Source organism: Mirounga angustirostris, unplaced genomic scaffold, assembly GCF_029215605.1.
Source record: "Mirounga angustirostris isolate CCGP_5_RB_7025 unplaced genomic scaffold, mMirAng1.0.hap1 SCAF_11, whole genome shotgun sequence".
Lineage (NCBI taxonomy): Eukaryota > Metazoa > Chordata > Mammalia > Carnivora > Phocidae > Mirounga > Mirounga angustirostris.
The window spans coordinates 33,183,539-33,197,397 of NW_026991719.1; the positions used below are offsets into that span (position 1 = coordinate 33,183,539).

The following is a 13,859-nucleotide window of genomic DNA, read 5'->3' on the forward strand; positions in this document are numbered from 1 at the left end:
GGAACATATCTCAACATAAAGGCCATATATGAAAAAACTTAGAGCTAACATCAGCCTGAGAACTTTCCCTCCAAGATCAGGAACAAGACAAGGATGTCCACTCTCACCACTTTTATTCAACATAGTACTGGAAGCCCTAGCCACAGCAATCAGACAACATAAAGAAACAGAAGGCATCCAAATTGGTAAGGAAGAAGTAAAACTTGCACTATTTGCAAATGACATGATACTGTATATAGAAAACCCTAAAGACTCCACCAAAAAACTATTAGAACTGATAAATGAATTCAGTAAAGTCACAAGATATAAAATTAATACACAAAAATCTGTTGCATTTCTGTACACTAATAATGAAGTAGCAAAAAGAGAAATGAAGAAAATGATCCCGTTTGCAATTGCACCAAAAAGAATAAAATACGTAGAAATAAACTTAACCAAAAAGGTGAAAGACATATACTCTGAAAACTTATATAAACAGTGATGAAAGAACCTGAAGAGGACATAAGCTAATGGAAAGATATTCAATGCTTATGCATTGGAAGAACATATATTGTTAAAATGTCCCTACTACCCAAAGTAATCTACAGATTTAATGCAATCCCTATCAAAATACCAACAACATTTTCCACTAGAACTAGAATAACCCTAAAATTCATATGGAACCACCAAAGACCCCAAATAGCCAAAGCAATCTTGAAAAAGAAGAACAAAGCTGGAGGCATCACAATCCCAGGTTTCAAGCTATACTTCAAAGCTGTAATAATCAAAACAGTATGGCACTGGCACAAAAATATTCACAGAGATCAATGGAACAGAATAGAGAACCCAGAAATAAATCCATGCTTATATGGTCAATTAATCTATTACAAAGGAGGCAAGAATATGCAGGGGGAAAAGACAGTCTTTCCAAGAAATGATGCGGGAAAACTGGACAACAACATGCAAAAGAATGAAACTGGACTACTTTCTTACAGCATACATAACAATAAACTCAAAAGGGATGAAAGGCCTAAATGTGAGACCGGAAACCATAAAACTTCTAGCAGAAAACATACGGTAATTTTTTCACATCAGCTGTGGAAACATTTTTCTGGATGTGTCTCCTCCAGCAAAGGAAACAAAAGTAAAATTAAACTATTGGGACCACACCAAAATAACAAGCTTTTGTCCCACAAAGGAAACCATCAACCAAAAAAAAAAAAAAAAAACTATTTGCAAATGATTTATCCATTAAGGGGTTAATATCCAAAATATGTAATGAACTTATACAACTCAACACTGAGGAAAAAACAATCCAATTAAACAGTGAGCAGAGGACCTTAATAAATATTTTTTCCAAAGAAGACATACAGATTGTCAACAGACACTTGAAAAGATGCTCAACATCACTAAGTATCAGAGAAAGGCAAATTAAAACCACAATCTGCTATTACTTTACACCTGTCAGAATGGCTAAAATAAAAAAGACAAGAAATAACAAGTGTTGATGAAGATGTGGAGAAAAAGGAACCCTCATGCACTGTTGGTGGGAATGCAAATTGATGAAGCTCCTGTGGAAAACAGTATGACAGGTCCTCAAAAATTTAAAAATGGGATCATCATCTAATCCAGTAATTCCACTATTGGGTATTTATCCAAATAAAACAAAAACATTAATTTGAAAAGATATATGCACCCCTATATTTATCACTGCACTATTTGCAATAGCCAAGCTATTGAAGCAGTCTAAGTGTGCATCCATAGATGAGTAGATAAAGAAGATGTGGTATATATATACAACGGAACAGTACTCAGCCTTAAAGAAGAATGAAATCTTGCCATTTGCAACAGCATGGATGGACCCAGAGGGTATAAATCTACATGAAATAAGTCTGAGAAAGACAAATACCTTATGATTTCACTTATATGTGAAATCTAAAAAGAAATGAATAAACAAACAAAAAGCATAAGTAGACCTATAAATACAGAGAACAACCTGGTTATTGCCAGAGCAGACCGGGGTGGAGGGGGGATGGATGAAATAAAGGGGATTAAGAGTACACTTAACTTGCTGAGCACTGAGAAATACTTGGAATTGTTGAATCATTATATCATATACCTTAAACTAATATAACACTGTATGTTAGTTATACTTAATTTAAAAAGATATTGAATTAAATGGGACGCCTGGGTGGCTCAGTTGGTTAAGCATCTGACTCTTGATTGCGGCTCAGGTCATGATCTCAGGGTTGTGAGATTGAGCCCTGCATCAAGCTCCATGCTGACCAGGGAGTCTGCTTGAGATTCTCTCTCTCCCTCTGCCCCTCCCCCCCCACACACTTGCATGTGTGTGCTCTCTTTCTCAAACAAATCTAAAAGCAAAGGATATTAAATTAGTAATTTAAAATCTTCCCCTAAAGAAATGCTGAGGGATAAATTGCTTCATTGGTGAAGTCTATCACATATTTGAAAATGAAATAATATCAATTCTTCATAAACTTACTCAGAAAATTACTTCCCAACTCATTTTGTGAAGCCAGCATTACCTTGACACCAAAGCTAGAGAAAGACATTGTAAGAAAGGAAAACTACAGAATAATATCTATTATGAATACAGATGGAAAAACCACTTATAAAGTATTAGAAAACTAAATCCAGTAACAAAAAAGGATTGCACGCCATAACCAAGTGGGATTTATTCCATAGATGCAAGACTGATTTAGCATTTAAAAAATAAATTACTGTAATACAGCATATCAATATAATAAAAGACAATAACCATATCATCTCAATAGATGCAGAAAAAGCATTTGACAAAATTCAACACCTATAATAAAACTTGAAAAAATAAGAGTGAACTTTCTTAGTCTAATAAAGGGCATCTACAAAATTCCTACAGTTAACATCATACATGATGGCAAAAAAAAAAAAAAAAAATGCTTTCCCCCCCAGTGCAGGAACAAGGCGGAAAGATTATCACCTTCATCATTTTTTTTTAAGATTTTCTTTATTTATTTGACAGAGAGACAGCGAGAGCAGGAACACAAGCAGGGGGAGTGGGAAAAGGAGAAGCAGGCTTCCCACTGAGCAGGGAGCCCTATGTGGGAATCGATCCCAGGACCCTGGGATCATGACCTGAGCCGAAGGCAGACGCTTAATGACTGAGCCACCCAGGCGCCCCCACCTTCATCATTTTACAGGAGCTTCTAGCCAATGCAGTAAGGAAGGGGAAAAAGAAAAGAAAGTAAAAAGGAAAAATAAAAAGGAGGAAATAGAACAAAGGAAAGGAAGGCATCTCATTGGAAAGAAAGAAGTAATAACTGCTTTATATGCAGTTGACATGATTCTGTATGTGGGAAATCCTAAAGAATCTAGAAAAATATTACTAGAACTAATAAGTTCACCAAGGTTGTAAGATATAAGATCAAAATACAAAAATCAATTGTATTTCTGTATATCAGCAATGAACAATCTGAAATGAAATTAATATAATTCCATTAAGAATAGCATGAAAAAGAATAAAATACTTAGGAATAAAATTGTCAAAAAACTATAAGACAGTTGTACTGAAATTTAGAAAAATATTGCTGAGCTAAATTAAAGAAGTCTAAATAAATAGACATTGTATGTGCATGGATTAGAAGATTCAGTATTCTCTCCAAATGAATCTATAAACTCAACACAAACCCTATTAAGATCTAAGCAGGCTAGCTTGTGGAAATAGACATGCTGATTCTAAAATTTATATGGAAATGCAGAGGATCCAGAATAAGAAAACAAATTTCAAAGAACAAAGTTGGAAGACTTTCTCTAGTAGATTTCAAAACTTTGCATACAGCTAAGTAATCAGTATAGTGCAGTATTGGCATAAACATAGGCAATCAAAAGAATATAATTGAGAGTCCAGAAACAAGCCCTTATATTTTTAGTCAGTTGATTTTTGACAATTCAATGAGGAAAGGATCTTTTCATCAAATCATGATAGGACAATTGGATATCCATATGCCATAAAACAAACAAACAAACAAACCCCAAAACACACACCATGAATAAAAACTGACTCAAAATGGATTATATCCCTAAATGTAAAAACTAAAACTATAAAATTTCTAAAATGAAACCTAGGAGAAAATCTTTAAGACTTCAAGTTAGGCAAAGAATTCCTAGATAGGATACCAAATGTATGATGCATGATACATTCAAGAAAAAAAATGATAAATTTTACTAGTTTAAAATTTTTGCATCTCAAAAGACATCATTATAAAAATGAAAAGACAAAAAATAAACTCATAGAAGAAAACATAAAAAAAATGAAAAGACAAGCCATAGACTTGAGTAAAATATTTGCAAATCATACATTTGAAAAAGAACTTGTAGCTAGAATATATAAAGAACCCCTACAATCAATATAAAAAAGACAAATAATCCTACTAGACAATGTGTAAAAGATTTGAATAGATATTTTGCCAAAGGAGATTTATAAATATTAAATAACCATGTGAAAAGATGCATCATTAATTAGAGAAATGAACTATTAAAACCACAATGAGATATCACTTAATACCTACTAGAATGGTTATAAGCAAAAAGACAGGACATCTGCAAAGATGTACAGAAATTGAAGCCCTTCTACACTGCTGTTTAGGAAGGTAAAATGGTACAGACACTCTGGAATAAAAGTTTGGTAGTATCTTTAGAAAGTAAAACATATAGGGGTGCCTGGGTGGCTCAGTCATTAAGCGTCTGCCTTCGGCTCAGGTCATGATCCCAGGGCCCTGGGATCAAGCCCGGCATCAGGCTCCCTGCTCAGCGGGAAGCCCGCTTCTACCTCTCCCACTCCCTCTGCTTGTGTTCCCTCTCTCGCTGTGTCTCTCTCTGTCAAATAAAATCTTAAAAAAAGTAAAACATATAGTTACTATACAACCCAGCATTTCCATTCCGAAGTGTCTGTCCAAGAGAATTGAAAAGCTATGTCCACACAAAGATGTGCACACAAATGTTCGTACATATATTAGTCCTAATAGCCAAAGAGTGGAAATAATTCAGATATCCATCAGCTGGTGAATAAATAAATTATAATTGTATTCCATACAATGGAATAATATTCAGTACTAAAAAGGAATGAAGTACTGATTCATACTACGAGATGGATGAACCTAAAAAACACAGTGCTTAATTAAAGAAGCCAGGCACAAAAGGCCACATATTGTATGATTCCATTTATATGAAATATCTGGAAAAGGCCAATCTATGGAGAAAGTAAAGCAATTAATGGCTTCTAAGGGAGTGGGGATTGATTGCAAACACGCATGAGGAAACATATTGGGCTGATGGATATGTTTTAAAACTGGATTATGTTGATGTTTGCACAACTGTAAATTTGCTAAAAGTCACTGGAGTGTATACTTAGAGTTGGCAAATTTTATGGTTTGTAAATTATACCTCAGTAAAGCTGTGGGAAATAAGTAAACAACATGGAGAGTAGCTGACAAAACTTTGGCAATATATCAATAATTGTAAGTTGCATGATCAGTTACAAGGGTTCATTATACTGTTTCCTCTATTTTTGTGGATGTTTGAAAGTTTTTATATCTTTTTTTAAATAAAGAAATATGAGAACTAATAGTTTACATGCTAACAACTGGGCAGTAGCATACCCAAGAAGAGCAAAAGACTAAAAATATAGAAAAGGGATTATTTGAAGAAATAATTGGGATATATGTCTCAGAAATAAAGAAAAATCTGTCTCTATCGGAAAGTGCCAAAGATGAGATATAAGTAACAACTTACACCTAGGGACATTATAGTGAAATCTAAGAATATCAGTCATAAGAGAAAATTCTAAAAAAAAAAAAAAACCTAGAGAGAAATCCTATTACATACACATAAACAAGGATCAAATTAATATCAAGAGTTTTCAACAACAGTAGGTACAAGATAAAAAGGCTCAAACTGAAATAGTTTTAAATGAAATACTCAGGAGAAAGAAATCCCAGGAACTGTTGCAAGGGATATAAAAAGTAAAGGAGATTATATAGCTAGTAAAGTTGCTGTCTTCATAAATATAAAGCTAAGACCAAAGAAGTGAGAGAGAATGTATACGTAACAACTCAGACTTTAAATTCTGTTAAAAATCATACTCAGCATGTTCTCTGACCTTGACACAATTACGAGAGGTATTAATAACAAAAACATAAGTTATCCCACAAATCTGCCAAGTAAAAACATACAACTAAGTAATTACTGAGTTAAAGAAGAAGAAATCATAATGAGCATATAAAAACAATCAGAACTATATGAAAATAACAATACTACCAAAAAAAAAAGTAAAGAATGCAGCAAAAGTCTCACTTGGGAGAAAATTATATAGCCTTAAATATTTATATGAGAGAGGAAGAAAGGGTGAAAATTATTCACTATGAATCTAACTTTTAGTTAGAAGAATTACACACTAAACTCAAAATAAAAATAAACATATAATTAAGAATAGAAATCTAAAAAAATTAACTATAAAAGAAAGATAAAATACAAAACAAATGTCAGTTCTTTGAAAAAAACTAACAAGGTAAATAATCTCTGGAAAGATCATCAAGGAAAAAATACAGAAGGCAAAAACAATACTATGAATGAAAAAGTAAATGTAACTATAGATAAGAGATATAATATCAACAATGATATACCAAGAATTTTGAAAACTTAGATGAAGGGGCGCCTGGGTGGCTCAGTCGGTTAAGCATCTGCCTTTGGCTCAGGTCATGATCCCAGGGTCCTGGGATTGAGCCCCGCATCGGGCTCCCTGCTCAGCGGGGAGTCTGCTTCTCCCTCTCTCCCTGCTGCTCCCCCTGCTTGTGCTCTATCCCTCTCTCTCTCAAATAAATAATAAAATCTTAAAAAAAAAGAAAAAACGTAGATGAAATGAATACATTTCTATAAAAATATGATTTCCCCAAACTTGAAATTTCCAGACAGGATAAATAAAACTGAAACAGTTAGAAATCTTCTCATAAAGAAAAAATCACTACATCAAAAACTAATGATGTACTGTATGGTGACTAACATAACACAATAAAAAAATTTTTTTAATTAAAAGAAAAAAAATCAGACCTAAATGACTTTATTGATAAGCTCTATGACACTTTCAAGGAAATTATAATTCTAAATATTATACAAACTTTTGTAGTAAAATATATATATAACATAAAATTCACTATTTTACCTATTTTTAAGTCTACAGTTCTGTGGCATAAAGTACATTCATATTGTACAACCATCCCTGCCACCCATCTCCAGAAAGTTTTCATCTCTCCCAATTGAAATTCTGTACCTGTTTTTTAAAAGATTTTATTTACTTACTTAGAACATGAGCAGGGGGAGGGGCAGGGTGAGAGGGAGAGAGAATCCCAAGCAGATTCCATGCTGAGCATGGAGCCTGATGTGGGACTCGATCTTATGACCCTGAGATCCTGACCTGAGTCCAGACCAAGAGTCCACACTTAACCAACTGAGCCACCCAGGCACCCCTGAAATTCTGTACCTGTTATAGTAAATCTCCATTTCCCCATCCATCCAGCCCCTGGCATCCACCATTCTCTCTGCCTCTATGCATTCGATTACTCTAGAAACCTCATATAAGAGCATACAAACTTTTTAAAACAATTGAAAAAGGAGTGTTTCCAACTCTATTATTGAGGCCAGTGCAAACCAGATATCAAAAGCAGACAAAGGCATTTTGAAAAAGGAAATAACAAGCTCATTGTATTCCTGAGTATAGATGGAAACATCCTAACCAAAATTTTAGCAAATTGTAATCAGTCATGTTTAGGAAACATAAAACACCATGACCAAGCTGGATTTATCGCAGGTTTACAATTATTTTTGTGATAAGCTCTTTTTTTTAAGAATGGTTTTAGATTTATAGAAAATTTAATACAAAAAATTCCCATGTACCCCATACCCAATCTGTCTTATTAACATCTTGTATTTATGAGGTACATTTGTGACAATGAACCAATATTGATATATTAAAATTAACTAAAGTCCATACTTTATTCAGTTTTCCTTGTTTCTTATCAAACGTTCCTTTTCTGTTCCAGAATCCCATCCAAAATACTGCATTACATTTCATTGTCATGTCTTCTTAGGCTCCCCATGGCTGTGACAGTTTCTCAGATTTTCCTTGTTTTTGATTAACTGTTGTTTTGAGGTCAGGTATTTTGTAAAATTTTCCCTTAATTTGGGTTTGTCTGATGTTTTTCTCATGATCAGAAAGGGGTCATGTATTTTTGGAAGGAAGACCACAGTGACAAAATGCCATTCTCACCATATTATGCCCAGGGTACTGTTAAAAATCAAAATTCAGCTGAGTAAATTTGAAGATCTAATTGGCTTTATTAAACGATTAGTGAATCAGGCAGCATCCCACCTAGGAAGAAGAGGGGAGCTCTGAGGAGGTGCACAAAATGGAAAGTTTTAATACGAAGGAGGGTAGGGCAAGAAAGTTATTAGCAATAGAAAAGGAGTGTTCTAAACAAGGTAGCTTTTCCTTAGGGGAAAAAGCAAGGGGTCTTATCATGTAGATTACTTCATCTTCCTTTGGGGGATGGAGAGGGCTCAAGTGGTAGACTCATTGTTGCCATCAGAAATTCCTGACTGACAGGTTAAGACTACATTTCTGCAGGAGGTTGAAACTGCAACTGGATGAGGTATTAAGCCCTAGTTTGAGGACTCAGCCTTAAGCAATGCCATTTGGGGCCTGTGGGGATTTTTTGTTTTGGTTTGGTTTTTTGTTTTTCTTTTTGGCTTCTTTTTTAAGATTTATTTATTTATTTATTTGAGTGAGAGAGAGAGAGAGGAGGGGCAGAGGGAGAGAGAATCTTAAGCAGACTCCACACTGAGTGCAGAACCCGACGCAGGGCTCGATCTCATGACCCTGAGATCACGACCTGAGGCAAAATCAAGAGTCAGCTTAACTTAACTGACTGTACCACCCAGGCGCCCCATTTTGTTTTTACACTACATACTATCAACATGACATTACTGTTGATGCTGACTTTGAACACCTGACTGAGGTACTGTTTGTCAGGTTTCTCCACTATAAAGTTACTCATTTCTAACTTTTCTATCTAGTACTCTTTGGAACAAAGTCACTATGTACAGCCCACACTGACAGAGTTATGTTCCACCTCCTTAAAGATGGAATATCTACATAAATTATCTAGAATATTTTTGCATGGGAAATTTGTCTCATCTCCATCCATTTATTATTCAGTCATTTATTAATATCAGTATACTGATATTTATTTTATACTTTGAGTTATAATCTAATATTACTTTATTTTTTTAAAGACTTTATTTATTTGACAGAGACAGCGAGAGAGGGAACACAAGCAGGGGGAGTGGGAGAGCGAGAAGCAGGCTTTCCGTTGAGCAGAGAGCCCGACGTGGGGCTCGATCCCAGGACCCTGGGATCATGACCTGAGCCGAAGGCAGATGCTTAATGACTAAGCCACCCAGGCACCCCTACTTTATTTTATTGCTCAAATTTTTCCAGCTTTGGTCACTGGGAGCTGTTTCAGTTGGCTCTTGTGTTCCTTTGACATACTTCTCTCATTGTGGGTTGGTTTTTTTTGATGTTGTTGTTTTTGTTTTTGTTAGTTTGTTTTTGTCTTGAGCACATTCTTACTTTCTAGATCTACAAGTTGCTCCAGCTCATCTTGTGAGCTCATCAGTGAAAAAGGCAAATATATCAATATAAAAATTAGCAAGCTTTGAAAAAGTACTTCACAAACCAGGAAATTTAGTTGGCCAATGATCAGAAAAAGGTACTCAACTTAATAATAAGTTTTAGTGAGGCTTCCCCTTACTAATTTTCACATAAACATCTACTGGATTAGCAAGAGAGAAAAAAAAAATCTGACAATACCAATTTTTGGAAGACAAGAATATCGAGTAGAGGGCACTCTCATATGTTGCTGGTTGGACTGTAAATTGGTACAATTACTCCCAATTGTTTGACATTATCTTAAACGTAATATCAATAACCATGTGGAGATATGCATGCCTTATGACATGGCAGTTCTTCTCACTGGGGCATACCTAAGGGAAACTTGTGTTTCTATGCATCAAGGTACATATTCAAGAATATTCATAGCAACTGTGTTAATAATGGGAAAAATCTAGAAACAACCCAAATAATAAATAAAAATGAACAAACTACAATAACATGAAACAATTTGGATGACTCTTAAAAGACTATAATGTTGAGACAAAGAGGCAAAACACAAAAGAGTATATAACATTTAATTCCATTTACATTAAATTCAAAAACAGGCAAAACAAAATCATATTGTTTAGGAATGTATGCTTAGGTAGTAAAACTATAAAGAAAAACAAAGATGTGATTACCATAAGAGTTAAGATATTATTTCAAAGATGGGGGAGAAAGGGGTTTGTGATATGGACAGAACACAAAGGGGTCTTCTACTTGGGCACCATATAGTATTATGCTGTACATTTATATTTTATGTACTTTTCTATATGTGTTATATTTTATAATAAAATTCTTTTTTATTCTAAAGCACAGGATTCTTTTTTTTTTTTTAAAGATTTTATTTATTTATTTGAGAGAGAGAGAACACATGAGAGGGGATAGGGTCAGAGGATGAAGCAGACTCCCTGCCGAGCAGGGAGCCTGATGTGGGACTCGATCCAGGGACTCCAGGATCATGACCTGAGCCGAAGGCAGTCGCTTAACCAACTGAGCCACCCAGGCGCCCTAAAGCACAGGATTCTATATAGAGAACAATCTCAAGTTATGAAACTGGTTAAAAGACATGATGACTGTCCATTAGGTGTGCACAATATTATATGATTTTTCACATAAACAAGGAGAAAGGCATGAAATGTAACATGTAAAATACTGATTTAACCCGGGGTGAGAGGAAACAAAGGGAGGAGAGGAGAAGCAAAAAAGAAAGGTGTTCTTTTAAAAAAAGCATGTATGATATATTCCCTTTATGTGTGGTTGTGAATGTAGGCATGTGTGTATACATATCATAAAACTTGGAAATTTGGTCATTAATATATTAAAGAGAGATCTAAGTTTAATTTATATTTATCTATATTGCTTGAAATTTTTTACTATAAAAATGTATTGCTTAAATAACTGGGAGCAGGGTTGGGGGAGCCACTCTATCATGAAGGAGAAGAAAAGTAGAATCTGGAATTTTGGACAAAAATCCAGTGTCTAAAATAGTTCACTCTGTCAGAGATTTTTAAGATCTATTTCCCCATCTTGACAGTATACACACACACAGACCCCTTTTTTTAATTAAAAAAAATAATTTGAGTACATTGCCCAAAGCTTAGAGATCAGGGAGGTAAAGTTGAAACCCAGGTCCGTGTGATTCCAAATTTCATGTTCTTTTCATAAAGCAAGCACCACCAGGCAGGAGACCCCACTCCTCTGATGAAGTAATTCAGGTTGAATGGATAGCAAAAGAGAAACCTCAGAATAGGGTGATTTCTAGATATTTGGTTAGGATTTTTTAGGTATTTAAAAAGAAAGTGATTTTTGAAGTGAAACTTCTTTCTAGGAAAGAAAGAAACCAAACCACTGATTTTCTCCTCCTCCCTTAGGGCTCCTTGGAAGAGACTGAGGAAGGTGTTCATGACTTAGCGTCCTCCCGGTTTTCTGCCAACAACCACAGTCTAGCAAGTGGCCTGTCAACCGTAAGCACTTCTCTAGCATGTGACTGGAAGCTTCTTTCCCTCGTTGATTTTCTGTACTTTTCCCAAAGGAGAGAGGAATGTTCTTGAGAATATGTGTGACAGTAAAGAGTCACTATAATCTCCTGCTTGCCCTTTGCACACAGAGTACTTTTTGGTCTAATTTGGCGTGAGCTCTTCCTTCTCTCTCCTTCCACGGTCCTCACCCAGTTTTTAAAACCTCTTCACTCCCTAATTCAGGCTCTCATCAGCTCAAGCCCATAAACTATCACAGTTCTCTGCTGATACCTTTCTTTCCCTGCCGCCATCCTGTCTGTTTCAAACTGTCCACCATGCTGTTGCCATTTTCCCAAAATACCTAGCTAGTCAGCTTTCTCTCCTACTCAGACACTGTCCATAGCTTCTCACTCACCGCCTATAGAATAATGTCCCTTCTTACTTTCATGTTCATGCCTTTGCTTGAGAGGTTGGCTTTAGGAGCCCCCCTGTCCTCATCTACATTTGTGTGTATGTGCCTGTAAATCTTTTTCTTTGCTCCTCTGATTTCTGTCTGTTGCTCTAATACCCTTTTTTCTTTTGACCTTTGGACGACTTTCTTAAAGAATTCTCAAGCAGGCTCTGACAGGAAGTGGACCTACCTAAATGTCCCCGATGCTGACTCAGACACTGTGAGTTTTCAGTCTTTCCTTTTCCTTATTTCCAACCGTGCTTTGCAAATTTCATGGTATGGGAAATCTGATTAGGTGGGCAGTTTTTCCAGCACTTATCTTTTTCTGACTTGTGTACAGTTAACTAGAGTTTCTCTTTAAAGGGTAAACAGCATTATCGGAATCCGAATATCCCAAGGAAAGAAAAATTCATTAAACATTAGAATCCAAGCACCAGTCAAAAGACGTATGGTTCAACATGATTTACCATTAATGAGATACCTTTAGAATCAACATCTCTATTTTAAATCACAACATTGGGTCGGTTAAGAGCATAAAGTTTGGTTAGTAGGAAAATTGCCTTAGCTGCCTTAATTTCTCCCAAGCTTCAGCATTTGTGGGTTTTTAAGTTTTCTTCTATCTTTAGGGGCCCCCTGCTTAGTGAGGACTTCTTTGAAGATGTGGCTACTGAGAGATGTGGTGTAGACAGAACTGAGTGATATTAGGAGGTGGGGAGGCATGCTGGGGAGGTCCTCAGACTAAAAATCTGGAGCTCTTGCTCTGTGTCTTGGCACTGCTAATAATTTCTGTGAGCCAGTGTTTTTTCATATGTAACATGAGGGGGTAGGGGCTTATTCATGAAGCCCTTGGACGTCAAAGAATAGTCCATGGACCAGCAGCCTTGCCTCACTTGGGGCAGAGACTCTAGCACTTTGTCAGTTCACAGAGCCCCTAGTGATTCTTTCATCCCACTCATGAGCCAAAATTAACACCTGACTAACCCATTTATTAAGTAGCTAGTGATGTGAAATGTTGGGGTTCAGGAGCGAATTCTTGAGGCATCTTTGGTGCAAAAAGGTGGTTTTATTAAGGCACGGGGACAGGGCCCATGGGGCAGAAGGAGCTGCACTAGGGTTGTGAGGAGTGACTGATTATACACTTTCAAGTTGGGAGGGGGTTGGGGATAGCATAAGTCTCTAAGGAATTTGGAAGCAAGGTTTCCAGGACCTTGAGGGGCTAGCTGTTGTTAGGATAAGGTCATTTACTACTGTCTAGTAAAACCCTAGTCACGAGACCCTTCGGATGTGTATCAGGGAGCCATATGCTTGGTGGATGATTGCTTACCTATATCTTGGGGGCTAGTAGAGCTAAAGAAAGTTTCCAAAGGGATTTTTATCTATTAAAGAAGACTTATGGGATCCTGGAGGTGGGCTCATGTCAAGCTAAGGTTGCCTTTTGCCTCTAGCAAAAGTATTAACATTAAGGCAGTTGAGTTCCTGGAGGAAGGTCACCCTTCCTATCTTAAGTATTTGTCAATGGGCTGCAAGGGAAATTTAATTCCGTTCTATATTTCCTTTGCCTTTGTTCTCCACACCAGTTAGGTCAAAAAAACTTTGTAAGCACTGGTATCCTAACAAGTTAGTAGACATGCAAAACAATAATACACATACACTGAAAGAAAAATAGCTTTATTCCATTCTTAAATAGCCCTTAATCCTTACTAAT

General features: G+C 36.0%; 1 protein-coding gene across 1 annotated transcript in view; it reads left to right on the forward strand.

Moving 5' to 3' along the window:
* Positions 1 to 13,859, forward strand: part of SYTL5 (synaptotagmin like 5) — a 105,140-nt gene that overhangs the window by 66,134 nt on the left and 25,147 nt on the right. Inside the window, exons 9-10 of the mRNA XM_045870240.1 lie at positions 11,617 to 11,709; positions 12,309 to 12,374. Of these exons, the coding sequence (XP_045726196.1) occupies positions 11,617 to 11,709; positions 12,309 to 12,374 (159 nt within the window). The remainder of the gene's footprint in view (positions 1 to 11,616; positions 11,710 to 12,308; positions 12,375 to 13,859) is intronic.